The sequence below is a fragment of the Spizellomyces punctatus genome, assembly GCF_000182565.1.
Source record: "Spizellomyces punctatus DAOM BR117 chromosome Unknown supercont1.8, whole genome shotgun sequence".
Classification (NCBI taxonomy): Eukaryota; Fungi; Chytridiomycota; class Chytridiomycetes; order Spizellomycetales; family Spizellomycetaceae; genus Spizellomyces; species Spizellomyces punctatus.
Window position 1 is genome coordinate 377,487 of NW_015971544.1, and position 17,690 is coordinate 395,176.

A 17,690-nucleotide genomic window follows, 5' to 3' on the forward strand; every position below is an offset into this window, starting at 1 on the left:
CATATCAAAGTTTGAGTTTCGGCGCACATCTCAACCACATTTTCAAAATGTGCATTTAGCTGCACATAGAGGCAATCGCATACAGCGATTCGATGTGGATTGCAAAAGATGGCATTGCATCACTCACATGTAAAGTCATTTATAATCTGCCATTATCTCGAGGTGAAGATTACCTGATTTGACTTTTAGCGATTTTGCCAGAGCTGAAGACAAACAGTTTTGTGATTCACCCCTACCCACCAACCGGTAGTCACCAGAGTCAACACCCTCCCATTCCCTGCTAGCCCTCTATATCTCCTCGTAAAATGGGGCGCTGGCGGCCTTTCAATCGGGCTATATTTGAAGAGACTGGCGATTGGCCGCGTACTGGTCGTCCAAATATCCACCGGCTCATGTTCCATCTCGTCACCAAAATGCCAGTACTGTTATAAACCGAAACTGGGGATATGAGAATGTGAGTCGTGAATCTCACCCGATCATTTGGGGATTGGCCTCATGTAAGTGACCATGGCGTGGAGGTGAATAAAGTGTCAAAGGTTTTGAGAGAGTTGTTTGAGGGGAGGAGGTTGCAGTAAGTCAATTTTGTAATGAACTGTAATGAAGAAGATGAACAGCAGATGTGTGTTTCGAGCAGTGTCAACAATGGATGACGAACTATCTATTGAGTACTGCTATCGCAGGTCTCGTGGTGAAATATCTATGTTTCTCCAAAAGCAAGTATATCATCGATATAGATATTCCATCTCACGTATTTGCACTGAGAAACATCCATAGTGTGGAGGTGATTGAAAATGGCACTAGGACCCATTATTATCCGGATTAATCCGGTTAGTCATATCGCATAATCAGAACCCCCATCATTGCTCAAAGCGGTGAGGAGGCATGGATGCTAATGTTCTCCAAACTGCGGTGTGGCATGCTAATGTAGCTTTTTTTTTAAACTGCGGTGAGGCGCATGCCAAAGGTCTATAAAAGGGGGACCTGCTCCCTCTTCCCTCTTTCCTCTTTCCTCTTTACCCATCCTCGACTCAAAGCATCCGCCCAACAAGTCTCAGTCCAATCATGAGAATACTGCTCTGGTGCCGAGGACCTCGACCGCCCAACAGCAACCGTGATCAGAACCAGCGGCAACCAATCAGATCCGATAACAAAAACCTACTATTATGCTGCCACATTAGTTGAGCTTGGTTGGTATGTATCGATGGCATTTCTTGCATTTCTTGTCATCAGGTCATCTTCTGACATGCAGTTTTAGTCTCCAAGCCTTGTCACTGAACATCCTCTGGCTTGTGACGCTGCCCAGTCGATTCGCTCCTGGATGCAAGAGTCTGGCTTCAATGCCATCAAGAGTTCCAGATCAAGGCCTAGTAGGGACCGCGTGTGGTGGTGGGCAATTATCCGGTTAGAACCAACCGTTACGTATTGCGTGTATAATTGCCTAGTAGTAGCTTAGTTAGCTTTTCCAAACCGGTTGTCGCCGGTTTATTCCCTGGTGTAGTAGCTAGTGCCAGTTTCTGTCACCTCTACACTATCCTATCTGTCACCAACTGTTCACAGATACTTCATGGAGGTCAGAATATTTACCCATATATAGAAGATTACCCCTTGAAATTTTTGTAGCCCGGTTAGCTCAATCGGTAGAGCGTGAGGCTCTTAACCTCAAGGTTGCGGGTTCGACCCCCGCATCGGGCTGTTTCATAGGAATGAGGAATGTTTTTTTCCTTAACCGCAGCTGTCGCGCCTTGTTCCTGGTGGTTGCTTATAAGTAAGATATTTGTCGACCTTTGACGACGCACAGCACCGCAATTATCAAGAACTCCATACATCGGCAAGTAGCTGCATGATGACAGACTGGTAGTTGCAGTTGCCGTCAGCATTTCAACAATAGTTCTAAGCACACATCAAATCTCCCTAGACACCTACGTACACCATCAAGCATTATACCTACACCTCATCCTCATCCACAACCACCCCTCCACATGGATGCACCCCGCCTATAGCTTCCTCGTCTTCGTCACAGGACAAAGATCCAGTTTCCGATGGTTGGAAACCATGTCGTCGCGCAACAATATGAATGTGATAGGCGTCTTCAAATGATAATGAATCTCGGTCGCCACCATTTGGGATGACGGTGTCCTCATCTGGGAACTGTATAAAGGACCCCATGGCAGTCGAGATACCTTCTTGAAACTTTTCGTCGCCGCCCAGGACGGGGAATTGACCGTTCGGAACAAGGGTTTTGTCATCCCTGAATAATTATACAATTTAGAATGTGCAGAATGTTGCAGGACAATGACAGGCACTTACCCATAGGGTTTAGGCGCCTCCCGTCTAATCTGAACATGGAATGCAGCCGGAAGGTCGCTCAAATCGGGGCTATTCGGTTCAATAGAGACAAGAGACCGCGACGCATCAAACACTTGAAAGCAAAACTGCGGGCCCATCCATACTGGAGGTCTCGGCGCTGTTTCGTGCGTAACAATTTCAATCTTTGACGGCCACTGTATGCGTGATGGTGGTGATGATTTTGCTGCTGCTGTTGTTGTTGAAGTTGTTGTTGTTGGAGTTTGCGTTGGGTTGGTTCGAGTGGGAGCAGGAGGACGAGAAGGAGATGTTTGAACGGAGCGTTTGACTTCACCCCAGTCCATTTCGCGCTTCACGTTCCATTCCATGACTTCAGAGACTTTAACCCGAATATGCTGCTTTTTGCCTCCAAATCCCAACCCCGGGAACGCACTAAAGAGCCCCGACGGAGAGAAGCGGTCAAATGACGACGGGCTAGCACCTGTGCTGGATCGCTTAGGTGAGGGCAGGAGGGTTTGAGGGCTGGCTGGGGTGGGATCTTCGAGTAGGACGTCAACATGATGCATCATGAGGCTGCCGCGGTCGGTAGGATGAAAGGTGAGGAGGCGTTGGCGGAACAGTCGGATCGCAGAGACTGGAGCTTCAGCTTGAGTGTGGGTCCAACTTCCACCACATGTCGTGCCAGCGGAACCGACAGGACTGCTCCTGTCGTGGGAACGGCGGTCATAAACAGCCGCGGCCGTGTCTTTGAGCGCGTTCTTGTCGGGAAGGAAGGCGGCGATCAGAGGGGCACGACCACTTCCGCAGGTGATGCTATCATTAGAAACCACACCTTCGGACCATGCTTCGCTTTTCGGAGACGCCTCGACAGGTTGACGCTTGATCCTTGCCACTGGGTACAAGCTGGCAATCCCTCCTTCAGCGGTCCCCGGTACCAAAGTCTGAGTCTGCTTCGGTTCCGCGAAACCATTGATAATGTTCAGGCGTTCACCATTCATACCATTCAAACTCTTTTCCTTCATAGACGCTGGGTTAATCCGATACACATGCGTCGTCCCCCGGGTGGTCGTCACGCCAACCCACTTGGAGTCCACCGAAAACGCGACACTCTCGATCGTCGCCATCGTGTAACCCCGTTCGAGTTTGTATAAGCATTGAACGGCAGTCCGTGGTTTACCCTTGCTGCTTCGACCTGGGACCTGCCATATATAGAAGGTATTGGCTTGGCTGGAGGCCGTTATCACCAGTGTTTGGTTTGGGTTGAAGGCGATCACAGAGACAGGATTTGTGTGCGGTTTCCAATGGGCTATGGAAGGGGGATGCGGTTGTGGAGATGTTGTTGTCGATGAGTTTGAGGAGGGGGATGTCGGCGTAGGGAGGGGGCGGATCACAACCTTGACACACAGTTGAGTCAACAGTCCACATATTGTCTGATTCACTAACAACACTCACCACTCCGCTAGGCAGCTCGGCATATCTATCCAATTTCCCATTCTCTTTCACCTTCCCCCCAGGTGTACCATTCACCTTGACGTCCTCCTCTGCACGCAAGGCGACTCCCTCTTTGGTGGCCGGCGAGAAGTAATTGCTCAAAGCCTGGTACCCATACTCTCCGATCACCTTGGCACCCACGACCAAATCTTTTGCTACTTTACCAGCAACCTTCCGGGCCAATCCCGCATCCGGGATCCCGTCTGCGTCGTCGCTGTCGGGATCGGACGGCAATTCGTCAGTCGATGTTCCTTTGCGGCGGGAGGGCGGCGGGGGAGTAGATGTCGCGTAGATAATATAACGGGAACCGATGTCATAGACTATTGCGTTATTTAGGGGGTTTGGGCGAGTGTCGGTGTAGACGCCGAGGAGATGGAGTGTTAGAGCGGAATAAATATGGATGGCGTGGGACGCGAGGGACTACACTAATGTGAGAAATATTTCAAACGTTAAATGTAGCACGGAAGCATGCGACTCACCACAGCAATGACCCTTGCATTACATTTCGCTTCTAGAGCTGTATCCTCTCCAAACTTTACAGTCTGCACAGCTGTCAGAGACCTCAACGAGTACAGCTGCAAGGCGCTCTGGGGCTTGCCACTTGAATCCTCGGAAACCACTTCAGTTCTGCAATGCGCCATGATTCAGATGCTACAAGCCTGTACTTGAATTATCAATGTAACGTACATGTACGCAATGAGAGGTCTGGCGTGCTCCAAGTAGTCCGTGGAGCCATCTCGTCGATACGGAGTCGGTAATGCCTACCAAATAGCAAGAAGACATGAACAACAATCCCGCTCAACCAGCAGGAAGCGAGACGCTCACCTCCACCCACGTAACCTTCCGGAGCCCCTCCCTCACCGACACCACCTCCCTCACATTCTCCAGGTCCCCCAAGCTCCATACCTGAAAGCCCCTCCCGTAACCCAGAAACAGGCACAACTGCCGCTTATTCTCCCAATCCACCCAACAAAATGCAGCGGAAAGGACCCGTTCAGACGGATCAAGGGGATCAAACTCTGTGCTTGGGGACTTCTCAGAGAGGTTTTGGGCGACGTAGGACGAGATACCGTTAAGGTAGGATGCGATGCTCGATATGGCGGAAGGGGCTCTGTGAACATGTGTGAGAGATGATGATTTGTAGGAGTACTCCAGTAGCTACCTCAACGATTTGGCCTGCGCTCTCACTCCCTGGGGTGTACTGGCAAACATGCCGGACACGCTACGCCAGCGCCGAGAATTTCGAAAGATGAAAAGTGGAAATGCCTTTCTCGTATATTACTTATTTGGCGTGAATCAAAGCAACTTGTCCTGCTTGGTGGGTTCAGCGTCAAGACTAAAAAGATAACGTCAAAGAAAGCTCGACGGCATGTGAGCATCCGCGATGAGATGCAACCGTTCCGCGGTGCCCATCGCGCAGTATCTCAGCAAAACATACCACAAGTACAAGTCTTGACAAACAACAAGAAGCAACTCTCAAAAAGGAATATACACAAGGGCGTAACCGCTGCCGGCAGTCACACTACACCTCTTTAACGGTACGGCGGTGGATGAAAGCCAAGGAACTTGGACCAAATGAATACACAAAACCACCAAGTCACAGCACAAAAATCCTAATCAAAAAAAACCAAAGTTGGAAAAGCCAAAAACGTTGACGAGGTCGAGTAAAATAAGCGCAGAAATGCAGCTAAACTGTTCCAAAGCCCAAGCAGGAAGTGACCTCTCCAAGCGTCAAGCGGCGCGTTGTTCACGCGGAAGGTCACGTGTATATATTATGTCATCAGAAGGTCACCCGCCTCGTCGGCGTTTCCTACCTCTCCCCCGGTGCCCTCCACCACGTCCCGGCGAAGATAAATGACCCACAGATGCATCTACATTTGTCTGAACCTGCGCGTACGGATTCTGGAGCATGCCCAGTACGGATGACAGGAGAACGGAAAGGTCTACCTGAGGTTGCGCGAGAGAAGGTGGGAAGGATAATGGGTAGGATGGGAAGGGAGATGCGATAAAGGACTGTGACTGGGGAAGGGGCTGATTGTATGTGGAGGGTGCCTGTTGGGATGGTGCATCCATTCCATCAGTAGAAGATCTTGAGTTTTCTTCGTCTTTTGGCCCTTTCCTCTCAAGTTCCTCCATAGCCATCCGACACGCATCTGCCTTCGCATCTGCCTTTTTCGGAAATGCCGCAGAAGTCCACTTTTGTCCTTCTCCCGCCTCCATCGTAACCGTACACACAAACCACGGTGCAGCATGCGCAGTACTCGGTGGAGGTACAGTGGAAAAATGTGCCTGGAACCGTGATTTCGTACGTAGGCAGTACTCGTGCAGAAGGATCGTGGAAGATTTTGATGTAGATGGAGTGGGTGAAGAGTCGATCCCGAGGGCTTTGCATGCCACATGGGCGGCATCTTCTTTTGCATTGCCACGTTTAGTGTGCGACGAGGCTGATGTGTAAGTCTTGCCGCCAATTTGGATGGTAGCTTTATGGGATCCGCGTCCGCCGGGTCCCACGTGGTAGGTCCACTCAACATGTAGGCGCTGCCGAGTGACGTAGGACATGAACCGGGGGAGCCAGATGCGATGACCGGCCTGGGTGGCAGTAAAATCATCCAATAGCCCCATGACTTCTGACGGGTCCATCTCGTCATCAGGTTTCTCTGTTACTTCCCCCTCCTCCCTATCTTCATCAGGATTTTCGTTGTCTTCTGCAGTGAAAATCTCTTCAAGCCGACCCGAAAACCGTTCGGTCTTGGTCGCAGCCTCTCGATAGCAATGCATGAACAAACAAGCCAGTCTCGCGACGTCTTGAGCAGCATCCAAAGGCGAAGTGAACAAATAGGCGGACTCAAACTGTTCCTGAGCAACGGTGAGGTGACATCGGTAAAGATGCTTGGACGTAGTGGGATCGGAAAAGGTGAGAAGCTTGTAGGTTGGAGATTGAGAGTTGGGATACTGTTTTGCTACAAAGGTGGCAAGGCGGTCGATGAATGTACTGGACTGTGAATCGGACCTGGAGGTTGTTGGGTCGAATGACGAGGAGGAAATGGGGGGCCCCGTGGGCGTGTCAACGGCCATGGGTCCTGTGATCAGGTCTAGCTGGAAGTTCACAGGAGCGGTGGTGCTATCGTTTTGATCGTCTTCCATTTCGCTCTTTTCATCTTCGTCCCCACTAGCCTCATCCTCCTCAGTACTTGTCTCACTCTCCTCATCATCACTGCTCGTCGCTTTCTCCTCACTACTTGCGTCATTCTCCTCATCGTCACTACTTTGATCCTCCTCACTCGATATATCAGTGGCTTGAACCTCTACCATCGGATCGCTCTTCCCCATGAACGTTTCAACCGCTTGCTTCAAAGCGGCCAAATCGTCTTCGATATCTGAGGAAATGAGATCGGCCAGGTCGTCTCCAGCATCATTCATTGGAGACGTTGTTTCATTGGGCTTTGTGTGATCGGTTTGTTGGTGTGAGAAAATGAGTTGGTCCTTGGATTGTGTATTAGACTTTTGAGAGGATTGTGTGGGAGATGGAGGTTTTCGCGGATCACCCGTGTCATTTTGGAAGGGAGGTGGTGACTCCGAAATGTCGCTCATGGCCATCATATCAGCATCGAGCTGTTCGGGCCTTGAAGGTTCAGGCATCGTTGCGTCTTCCTCCTGAGCAGAAAAGGTGGTTCGGCCTGTGGCCGGATTGAAAGGGCTCTCACTATTCGTCCGCAGCTGTGTCTCGCCTGTTTCGCTCTTTAATCTCGATAACCGTCCACCGACATCCAGTGCTTTCAAAGCATCCCGCCTAACCGTGTATACTCCGTCAGGAGCGTTCTTTTCCAAAACATTGGCTAAAACCATCAAATTGACGACATTTTCTGTATTCGTAATAGTACCCCACTGAGGTTCTTGTACATGGAACTCGCTTATGTCACTCAAGAGGAGCTCCCTTGCTATGCGCTCAAAATTATGGTTGAGCAGGACTTGGGCGGATTGGGAGAGCGTTTTAATGAAATAGGCTGGGAGGGATACAAATGGATTTGGCATTGGGGATGTAGGGGCGGGCAAGAGGATTCTGCGGGATGGACATGTTGGGAGATGGTAGGTAGAAGGCGCGAGAACGATGAAGGTTGTTTGGAGTGGTGCATGGGCATCCAGCAAGAGCATATGGGTGGCAATGACCTAATTAAGTCTTTATAAACCTTCCAGTCCCATAATTGCCCGCCAGAGCATTTCAAATACCTTATCAAGATCTTGTCCCTCGACACTCATCACAAAAACACGGTCCGGTGGACTGTTAACAAACGGGTTCTGCCAGGTACCCTCAACATAAACAGCCAATATCACATCCTTCGGGACTAGATACGACCTCAACCCCGTCAGGGCCTGTCGTCCTGCATTAGCGCCTATAAAGTAGACTGAGTGGATGGGATGGGGTGAAGGGAATATCCCGAAGAAAGAAGTATAGGGCGGTGAGAGTATCGACGACGTTGGCAGAAGCGACCCTTTATCCATCGACGAACAAAAATGAAATACGAATGTACGTGTGTTAGATGGGAGATCAGGTGAGGCAGCGTGGTCGGACAGCGTCTTGGGTATATTCCAGCACTGGTTTCTTGGATGAATTGACCGAACAGGCTGCGTTCACCTTCCTCATGCAACCATCGTCGTCGTTCTGGAAATCCTCTCCCAGCACAATCCCCCAACCAACTGCTGTTGCCACGGCAACACGATGCTGTAATCTGATCGAGGCTGCGGTCCATCTTCTGGCCTTCAATGACTGCACCGAATTTGACAAGAGTTGGCAAATGGTGGACGACCAAACTGATGAAGCAGTGGGAAGGGCGCTGGTAAGTATTGATATGATCCTCCTTTAGCGTGCATATTCCGACTTGAATGCTTTTTAGGTCGTCATTTCGCTCAACGGCAACCATGGCCAGCCAACGGACTTCGATAACTTTATAAAGGGTCTCGAGAGCCAATTTCGTACCATGATATCCTCAAAGGCATCTCAGTCCACCAACACTACCATTCATGCGCATCAAAACGCAGCCCGGAAAACAAAAACCATCTCCCGTACTGTTCCAGCTGGTCGGCATGTTTTGTTTACGTTGCAGTCAAGCACAAGCCGAGGATTCGGCACGCATGATGGGATTCCGCTTATGGCGAAGCGAGCTGCACTGGAAGTCGTAGAATGGTTCTGGGAAGAGATTGTGCCCGTGCTGAGAGAGAAGGTAGAAGGGAATGACGACAATATCTCAAAATGGGTGGTTCATCTTTCTGTTGTTGGGCATAGTTTGGGGGGTCTAATTGCACGATACCTCATCAAACTTTTACTGGAACGACTGTCTGTAGGGAGAAATGGAACCTCCGCAGCAACATCACTGCGTACCGTGTTTGACGCCAACGGGTGGATGACGTTGAAACCACTGACGTTTATGACAGTGTGTTCTCCACATTTTGGGTCCCGCCGGAGTGCCAAGCCGGGATCATGGACAGCCCCCGTCTTTCAGGGTATTGTAAGATTTTACCTGACTAATATTGCCGGGCAGACTGGGAAAGAGCTGTATTTGATTGATGGCACGTCGTCTTTGTCCGCCACGGAACCATGGTCTGATGATTCCCGCGTCCCGTTACTGATTCGAATGGCCGACCCTCGCTCATCGTACATGAGTACCCTCCGAGAGTTTCGTCCAATCCTTGTGGCAGCTGTGCGCAACGACATTCCCGTCGGGTATTGCTCTGCGGCGGTGACGAGCGTCAATCCGCATGCTGAACTGCTGAGCAATGGCGGGGAGGTGGGCGCTGTGGTGGAAGTGACTGCAGGCAGAGAAGTAGGATTACGGGTCATGAGCTTTTCTGGGTTTCGAACGGAGGCAGTCCCCACGCCTGTGAACCGCAAAATTGGGTTAATGACCAAAGAAGAAGCTGATCCCGTGCGGCAGTTTTGGGTGGATCGGCTGTTTGGTGGTGGATCGATTCAAGACGATCCGATACTGCAGAAGATCCGGACTGACCAGACAGTTGAGATTCTGGGACCGCGTGGCACGATGCACCACCACCAGGAGCCTTTTCACGACGCACCGTTGTACAATGATCCGCCTTCGTATAATGGCTTCTTGTCAAGTCTCTTATCACCTCCTCCCCCGACAGCCCCTACAGACGCTTTTGTGCCGGACCACCACCACGACAATCTAATTCCAACACGACTCTTGGCGCGTCTCCAAGAGACATTATGGAATGCACGACGAATCAACATTGATTTTGTACTGTCAAACCCCGTAAGCCGAGCGACGGTGCATGCGCTTGCTGTTGGGAAAGCGGAAGGGGGAGTGTTGAATGTCGATGGGCAGGTGGCAGCGCAACAGGCTGGATGGTTTTTGGCGCGTATCGTCCTATTGGATTATCTGTACGCCTGCGACGAGTGACCTACAATGCCAGCCTCCTCACAGCGTATAACGTACGACAATCATCTAATGAGTAGACCTAGCGGCCACGGACATGTGTGAATGCCCGTAATGGTCTGATCCCTAGTAGAATCGTAATAATAAATAAGATCTTTATATTACAATCCATCGAATTGCACACAAAGGTGTATTGTGACGCCCCATAGCATATTGGATGATCGCAAGAAACTCGAAATGGCTCATTCGAATGCAGAGCACGTGTATAATGCATTGGAATGCGTCAAGTCCAAAATGGCAAATTCACATCACACTCCGTTACTGCTACTACTGGCTGCCACAACTCCGCCTCTCCTTCCTCCTCCTTCCGCTCGGCTTTCTGGGTTTGGCCTGCTTCATTATCTTGCAATTTGGTACTTACTTGAGAACTGGCTTGAGAGGTATGTGGTCTCATGTATAACTGTGCTTCTGTTCATCTGTGTGTGGGCGAAAGAGGCAAGCCCGCCATGTCGGCACCGGGGATGAGGGTTTTGCCGATTGGCGGGTCTGCAGGCACCTCGAGCGGAGAGAGAGTTTACTCTCTCTTTGACATGTGCAGAGGTCGGAAGATATGGTCCAACTGCTCTGAGCTCCCTTGCATTCCCGCAAGCACGCACATTCACACTCTGCACAGTTCTGGGTGGCGCAACTCGCAGCCACATTTCTCATTGTGTTCTTTACTTCCAAGAGTGACCTGCATCTGTTGCCATTGGGGCAACGAATCGATTATTGTTTCTATACATTGAGGCCAGTGCGATCGGCTGGATCGGCTAAAAGGCGGACATAAAGCAGCGTTTGATTGGATCAACGCCCTTGTACGAACCTTGGTCATTTTTGCTTTTGAGTGTGCCCATGTGTGTGCTGATGCTCGCCTTACCATGATTAGCAAAAAACACTTGGGCATCCATTAGCGCCGTATTCTAGTCCGATCACACAGACGCACACACACGCACATATATCCTTGCGAGATCATGCAGTTGCCTACTTTTTCCAGTAGTGGACGACGCTACTCCCACGGCTCGGCATTGATGGGCTCCTCTTTTTCGGGACTAGACGCTCGGCAAACCATCGATCCGTCCATCTCTTCTATCTCGCTGCGTGCAAAGAGACGAAAGAGCTGTGTTGGTTCCTTATCAAGTCCTGATGCCGGTGACGATGCACCTAAAAAGAGAAAGCAAGTCAAAAATGCGTGTGGTAAAGTTGCCATCCTTGTTGACCACGTTTGACAAGTGCATGACTAACTTGTCCTTAACAGTCAACTGTCAAAAGGCGTGCAAAAAATGCGAAATTGCACGGCCTTGTCCACGTTGTGTGCGATACGGGCTTGAAGCAACCTGTCATGACTCGGTTCGCAAAGAGCGCAAAAAGGGAGTTTCAAGAGGTCCATACAAGCGAAAAGATGAAAGAAGTGCGAGTCAATCGCCCGAACCAGCCGAACTGTCCAACTCGTCAGGCCACCCTACGCACGAGTTGGGCACCGCCAAGCGCGACTATTCAGAGGAAGATCACACCTCACCTAGTCCAGTCTCCTCACAAGAACCGAGCGAGGCGTCCACGTCCCGCCCCGCGAGCCCAGTGGTTCACGAGATAACCACTCAGGATGACTCGAGTGAGCAAAAGTGGGACAAGCTAGCCATTTTGTCGGATCTCTGTACAGCGGTCTTGGAGCACTCTGCTTATCACGGCGGCGGATCACTGGCGCATCTGGCAGACGTTTCGAGCCAGGAGAGTGCAAGGTTGTTATTAGACGACCCGGCACGAGGGTACGTACAAAATGGATATTCCACCACATTCGGCGGCATCAGTCCGTCAGACGAGATTATCAAGCAGGAAGAGATTGAAGACCAGAACCCTGCCCAAGCTGGACCTGTCCAGGCGGGACCTGCATCCTGGTACGATGAGAAACCCATGCAAGCTGGCCCGGCCTTGACTCGCAGCTATCCTGTGATGACCACGCCCTCCCGCCCTGCGTATAGTCCCCCCCAACATGTATATACCCAACTTTCCATCCACACCACACAACATCAACAACAAGGCAACAACCACCCTCGTCGGGACTCTGGGTACTCGCACTCCCCCCCTCCTTCCAAGGAGTCTTTTATTACTCTCCCACCCATTCGCGAGACTTTCCCAGAGCACATTATTAGTGATCGGATGATCATGGAACCGCGACCTGATGCGTCTTCTCCCTGTTATGGATGGGGCCGAGGTGTCACGATGGATGAATTTACGTCTGTTTCTTTTGGTGTTTTGAGGAGGGTCTGAATGCTGGGTGGTTTTGACATATTTTTTTGTACTTGGTGGATGGATGTATGTCACGACTGTAGGTTTGTGTTTATCTCGATAGTTGGGATCTATATCTGTTCCTTGGGTAGGATTTCTATTTTTTTTACCATAGCAATGATATGAAATTTGTGTGGGATCTTTTGTCGTCAATAGCTACAGTGGTGTCCTAGTTCTCCATCTGAGGCTCAAGCCACACCAAGCCATGCTTACTCAACGAGCGATCTGCAATTATTGCCATGACAACAAGATGCGTGAGTCACGTCCTGCATCGGAAAGTTGGCCAATTCTCGTCAAAAAGAAATACAAAGCAATTTGGAAATCCACTTTGAAAGCCGTGTGGTCCCCAACTTGCTGGTGGGTTTTGTGCGGTCTTCTTTTTTTTTCGGAATTTGTTGGTGGTGGTAAGTTTTCTTTTGACGATTTCACTGATTTGGGGCGTGATCTTCAGTTTGAGTTCAGAAATTTAGGTTCATTTTGTTGGGTGTGCTTACCGTTTGCATTAACTTGTAAGTGGGACGTGTTCATAAAACGAGTTGGTTGTCCTAGGGAAACTTTGATGGGAAGAAAGTCAATGGGCTTATAGTATGCCAGAAGATCTCACAAAGAGTTGGTTTAAAAGAAATCATGACGACCGAGACAACTCAACCACCGGACGCAAGCACTGTTGAGGCAGGTGTCGAGAAGGATGTGGCAGAGGATGTGAATGGTGGGTCAAGACGCTTTATGCATATCAAAACCCCGGTTGACACCCAGCTCAGCGGTCGTGCAAGACCAAACCTTCAACCTTACCATCAAAATGCCACAGTCCCTGCCGCCTCTCAAATTTGTGGTGCATGCCCACACGAGCATTCAAGAAATTCGACAGGTCATATTTGATGCGTCTGAAGCACAAGGGTACACGTGCTTTCATTTGATGTTTGATGGGAAGAAGCTGAGTGACGTGATCGAGTTGGGGGAGGTGGAAGGGTTTGGAGTGGAGAGTGTGTTGGAATTGGTTGAAGGTGTGCTTTTGATTTTGTTTTATCTGTTGGTGGATGATAAAGTGTTCATTCTGGATGCAGGAGAATACACGGATCGTGAAGTCCGGGTTCATTTGACCCGATTCAGGGAGACTTTGACAAACTTTGCGAGCTTTTTGCCAAGTTTTGGAGTGGATCATGCTGCGTCGCTCTTGAGCTGTGTTGAAGACAAGGAGGGTGGGTTTAGAGCATTATTCTGCGAACATGAGAGCGACATGCTGACGGATGTTAGCAGAAAATGGCCATGATGACAAGGGCAAGAGCAAGAACAAGCGAAACGGCAAGGACTCCAAGCGTAACGGAGATGCCGCAAGGAATGGACCTGGCCATCACGCGTTTGCAGATTACGATTTCGAACGCAAGGGCGCCACACTCTTAAGTGATTTCATCCCACACGGGTTCAATAACCCGAACCGTATTGCATGCCTAAAGAGTCTGTCTGTTTCCCCATGGAATCCTCCCCCTTTCCAGCAAAAGTCTCGTGGTGATCTGCTCTATCTTCGTGCAGAGACCCTTGAAGGGGAGGTCCTACATCTCACCTGCTGTGCTTCTGGGTTCTACGTGAATGCAAGCACCGATGGCGAATTCCACCCCTTCCCACGACAGCGAAAACCGTGCCACGAGCATAACATCCATGCCACCCTCTCCAAAGCCAGTCCGCTCTTTGGAAAGAATTTCGCAAGGCTTCAAGCCACGAACGCCCGGCGGAACCCTCTAGAGTACATTGTGACTGCATCGGGAGCGACACCATGGGCTGTCAAGAGTCGGTCGCATAGTGCTGACCCGGGACGATCTCTGGATGCCCAGCTGACGGCCGCCGAACACGCCGATGCCTTCGGGGCGCGGGACTGGAACGAAGACTTTCAGAGCACACGAGATCTCCCTCGGTCTACACCACAGGAAAAGGTCTTGCGCGATCAAGCAATGTACCGTACCCATGCTGATTTCATTGAAGCCGCCGTTCGCGGTGCGGTTGCCGTCTTGAATGGCAGTGTCATGTCCCTCAACCCGCAAGAACCAGGTGCTACCCAAATGTACCTGCACAATAACATCTTCTTTTCCCAGGGGTACGACCAGCGTGAAGCGTTTGAGAAGCTGGGTGGGCCCGACGCTGCTCACGTGGCCGTCTCCAAAGATGTTGACGGCGTCCGACTGCTTTCCAATCTGGAAATTGACGGTTTGCATACCCTTGGTACCGCTGTCATTGACTACATGGGACAACGTATCGTTGGACAGACGGTCATTCCCGGAATCCTGTCCAGACGCGCCGTGGAGAGCGAGTCATTGGTAAAATATGGGTCTGTGGATCTGGGAAAAGAGATTTTCTCTGACGAAGAATTCCATGCTCTGTCTGCCCAAGTCGCGAAGGCATTGCATTTGGCCGAACACGAGGTGATCGATGGAGAAGGCAAAGTTCATAAACTCTTCACTTCCGTAGACACAAAGGTATGTTTTTGTTGCGATCACAATGCCTCCCAGAGGTTCACACGTATTTTAGGGCATCGTCGGCACGGACGGTCGCCGCTACCTCCTCGATCTGTACCGGATTACACCGGTGGATATTGAATTCATCGAACAGGTCCGATCTGATGAGACGAATCCGTATCCCCACGAAATGGCCCTCTTGCGACCGGAATTGATTGACTACTTTTATGAGACCCGATTGAGAGCTTTCGTGGAAGAACGGCAAAAGGAGGAGGAAGCAAAGAAGAGCAAGAAGGGTGACGGAGATGAGAAGCAGGATGTGGAAGACGGAGATGCTGTGTTGGTCAATAAGGAAGGTGCTGAAGAAGGGCATGAGGAGAAGGGCGAGGATGTGATAGGCAGGTGCAATATCTCTTGAGTGTTTCATGGTTCGTTTGACTGAGCGTCTTCATCCATCAGACCCCCCGAAATTTGAACTTGAATTCAACACGGATGTTTACACTCTCGTTCAACTTGCCGGTGAACAGCAAGACCTCGAAAGTCAACGCTCTCTCACCCGGGAAGCTAGCACCTTTTTGCGGGAAACAATGATACAGCGTTTGGTACGTCCCATCCCCACCACAACTGGAAACCAGCCTTTAACACGCGCTTTAGGTTGTTGAATGCATATACCAGAGCGTACCAATTGATGGCGAAGCCCTCACAAAGCGATTCCATCAACGTGGTGTCAATATGCGGTACTTGGGCAAAACAGTACAAGTCGCTGAGAGTACTGCGGCCAAGGTCCCGAGGTGTCCGCACGAGTATTTTACGGTAAGTTGTTGTGTTAGAGTATGTACGGTACAGATCTGATGATTTTCTGTTACAGGAATTGTGTAAACAGGAAATGATCGCCCGAGCCGCCAAACATGTCTTACGCGATTTACTCAAAGACACGCCCTTGTATTTGATGGGCGAGTGTGTTTCGCATTTCCTAAATTGCCTGTTTTGTGGTGAGGAAGGTGTTGTGCCTGTTACTGAAGGAGTTCATGGGCGGGTAAGTGTTTTGCAGTTTACAGGTTCTCTGTTGAGGTTTATTTAAAACATCCTTTTGATCTAGATTACACCCAAAACTCTCTCCTACGCGGCATTGACACCCGCGGCATTGCACGAACGCATTCAGAAGGAGGTGGCCAAGCGGTTCCGGTTTGAAGGGATACCAAGAGATCTGATCTTGTCGAGACGTGTTCCTCTTTTACGGTCGATCTGTTTGAAGGTCGGGTTGCAAATTGAGGCAAGGGATTACGCGTGGGATGCAACACCCATTTTTGGTCCATCGGATATTGTGAATCACTATCCAGTAGTCAAGCATGCTGAGCCTAGGGTATGCGTCTGATGCTTAGTGAGCATTTGCAAGTTGTTGATGTATGGTTTATTTTCTGGTAGGCAAGCTTTGCTGAAGAAGCCATGGAACACGCCCAACTCAGCTTGGCCCAAGAACAACTCCCCATTGCCATCGACATTTACCAAGAAGCCGCCGCGGTTTACGAACAAGTATACGGCCCCGTGCATCGCGATACAGGACGAGCCTACAGCGCACTCGCCATGGCACACTACCAGACTCGCCAATTCGATCTCGCCCAACTGTTCCAACGCAAAGCCGTTGTCGTGTCGGAACGAACACAAGGTATCGATGACCCCGATGTCCTGCAAAATTACATGAACTTGGCCTACTTTGAATTCATGGGCTCGCAAGACTCGACACGCGGCGCCCTTACACTAATGCGCCATGCACTTAACCTCTGGGAAAAACTCGGGGCCGGAAGCCGTACCCTTGAATCCGCCTCCACCGACGCCAATATTGCCGCTATGCTCCAACAACTCGGACACATTTCCCTCTCGAACGCCTTTTACGAACGCGCCCGCGAGACACATGAACTTCTCCTAGGTAAAGACCACCATCTTACTGGCGCCTCCTATGATGCCCTCGTCAAAGGTTACGTGCTTGCATCCGATTTCCGTAAAGCACTGGGAGTCCAGAAGCTTGCGTGGGAGTACCTTCGCAAACGCTTTGGAGACACTGATGAACGTGTCGTAAGTGCTGAGACCGTCTTGCGCAATCTGACGGAAAGAGCTGTCAGCGATGTATGTATCCCCTTTCCTCGCCTGCTTCCCCTTCTTTGTTCCACCTACTAATTTTCATATGCACAGGCCAAGAAAGCAAAGCTCGCATCCCACCCACCACGCAAACAGCAACCCACACCCTCACCACCATCTCAGGACTCTACGTCTATAGGATCAAAAGGATCCTTACCTATTGATGAGCTGTTAAAATTTATTGGGGAGGGCGGCAAGAAACGAAGAGGAAAATAGATGGATGCTTGTGTTGACTTTACTACTAGAATATATGCCATTCACATCATATGAGCATTTGCACCGACATTTCATGCTTTCGGCGCATTCTATGAGACCTATATATCGTCTTTAAAGTACTCATCAGTACTTCTTAAATAGGAACTGCGAAAACACGACCATCATTACTGTGTTTGTTTATACTTGTGATCGACTGTTACACAGATTATATTGAAAGCCCGGTTAGCTCAATCGGTAGAGCGTGAGGCTCTTAACCTCAAGGTTGCGGGTTCGACCCCCGCATCGGGCTGTCTTTAAGAAGGCTTCGAATTTTTTTCGCTGAACGAAATTGAATGTGGTGTTTTGAAAGGATTATCCGTTGGATAGCACAATGCTGGGCAATAGA

General features: G+C 50.2%; 5 protein-coding genes and 2 non-coding genes across 7 annotated transcripts; 5 read left to right on the top strand and 2 right to left on the bottom strand.

Moving 5' to 3' along the window:
• The first annotated feature begins 1,619 nt into the window (after positions 1-1,619).
• Positions 1,620-1,692, top strand: SPPG_10099. Its single transcript has one exon. It is a non-coding gene; the product is annotated as a tRNA-Lys (tRNA).
• Positions 1,693-1,944: 252 nt separating this feature from the next.
• On the bottom strand, positions 1,945-5,007 carry SPPG_05007 (uncharacterized protein; the record flags this gene model as incomplete). Its single annotated transcript, XM_016753247.1, has 7 exons — positions 1,945-2,248; positions 2,308-3,698; positions 3,757-4,215; positions 4,275-4,422; positions 4,483-4,556; positions 4,621-4,906; positions 4,958-5,007. The coding sequence occupies 7 exons, from the start codon at positions 5,005-5,007 to the stop codon at positions 1,945-1,947; spliced, it is 2,712 nt and encodes a 903-aa protein (XP_016607661.1).
• Positions 5,008-5,583: 576 nt separating this feature from the next.
• Positions 5,584-8,295, bottom strand: SPPG_05008 (uncharacterized protein; the record flags this gene model as incomplete). The annotated part of the gene is made up of 2 exons (XM_016753248.1): positions 5,584-7,962; positions 8,023-8,295. The coding sequence occupies 2 exons, from the start codon at positions 8,293-8,295 to the stop codon at positions 5,584-5,586; spliced, it is 2,652 nt and encodes an 883-aa protein (XP_016607662.1).
• Positions 8,296-8,315: 20 nt separating this feature from the next.
• On the top strand, positions 8,316-10,349 carry SPPG_05009 (uncharacterized protein). Its single transcript, XM_016753249.1, has 3 exons — positions 8,316-8,345; positions 8,474-8,630; positions 8,688-10,349. The coding sequence occupies exons 2-3, from the start codon at positions 8,589-8,591 to the stop codon at positions 10,206-10,208; spliced, it is 1,563 nt and encodes a 520-aa protein (XP_016607663.1). The 5' UTR covers positions 8,316-8,345; positions 8,474-8,588; the 3' UTR covers positions 10,209-10,349.
• Positions 10,350-10,528: 179 nt separating this feature from the next.
• Positions 10,529-12,699, top strand: SPPG_05010 (uncharacterized protein). Its single transcript, XM_016753250.1, has 4 exons — positions 10,529-10,624; positions 10,912-11,038; positions 11,110-11,417; positions 11,479-12,699. Exons 3-4 carry the CDS (start codon positions 11,195-11,197, stop codon positions 12,486-12,488), a joined length of 1,233 nt encoding a protein of 410 aa, XP_016607664.1. The 5' UTR covers positions 10,529-10,624; positions 10,912-11,038; positions 11,110-11,194; the 3' UTR covers positions 12,489-12,699.
• Positions 12,700-12,807: 108 nt separating this feature from the next.
• On the top strand, positions 12,808-17,374 carry SPPG_05011 (translation initiation factor 3 subunit CLU1). The gene is made up of 13 exons (XM_016753251.1): positions 12,808-12,910; positions 12,969-13,015; positions 13,129-13,215; positions 13,268-13,510; positions 13,571-13,705; positions 13,764-14,974; positions 15,027-15,351; positions 15,413-15,555; positions 15,608-15,766; positions 15,822-15,989; positions 16,053-16,316; positions 16,379-17,077; positions 17,144-17,374. Exons 3-13 carry the CDS (start codon positions 13,134-13,136, stop codon positions 17,303-17,305), a joined length of 3,591 nt encoding a protein of 1,196 aa, XP_016607665.1. The 5' UTR covers positions 12,808-12,910; positions 12,969-13,015; positions 13,129-13,133; the 3' UTR covers positions 17,306-17,374.
• Positions 17,375-17,521: 147 nt separating this feature from the next.
• SPPG_10100 lies at positions 17,522-17,594 on the top strand. Its single transcript has one exon. It is a non-coding gene; the product is annotated as a tRNA-Lys (tRNA).
• Positions 17,595-17,690: the final 96 nt, after the last annotated feature.

Coding starts and splice junctions, on each gene's coding strand:
- SPPG_05009 (XM_016753249.1), top strand. CDS start 8,589: ATGGTGGACGACCAAACTGATGAAGCAGTGGGAAGGGCGCTG. Junction 8,631..8,687: donor AAGCAGTGGGAAGGGCGCTG/GTAAGTATTGAT, acceptor AATGCTTTTTAG/GTCGTCATTTCGCTCAACGG.
- SPPG_05011 (XM_016753251.1), top strand. CDS start 13,134: ATGACGACCGAGACAACTCAACCACCGGACGCAAGCACTGTTGAGGCA. Junction 13,706..13,763: donor CTGTGTTGAAGACAAGGAGG/GTGGGTTTAGAG, acceptor GGATGTTAGCAG/AAAATGGCCATGATGACAAG. Junction 16,317..16,378: donor TCAAGCATGCTGAGCCTAGG/GTATGCGTCTGA, acceptor ATTTTCTGGTAG/GCAAGCTTTGCTGAAGAAGC.
- SPPG_05010 (XM_016753250.1), top strand. CDS start 11,195: ATGCAGTTGCCTACTTTTTCCAGTAGTGGACGACGCTACTCCCACGGC. Junction 11,418..11,478: donor GCAAGTCAAAAATGCGTGTG/GTAAAGTTGCCA, acceptor TGTCCTTAACAG/TCAACTGTCAAAAGGCGTGC.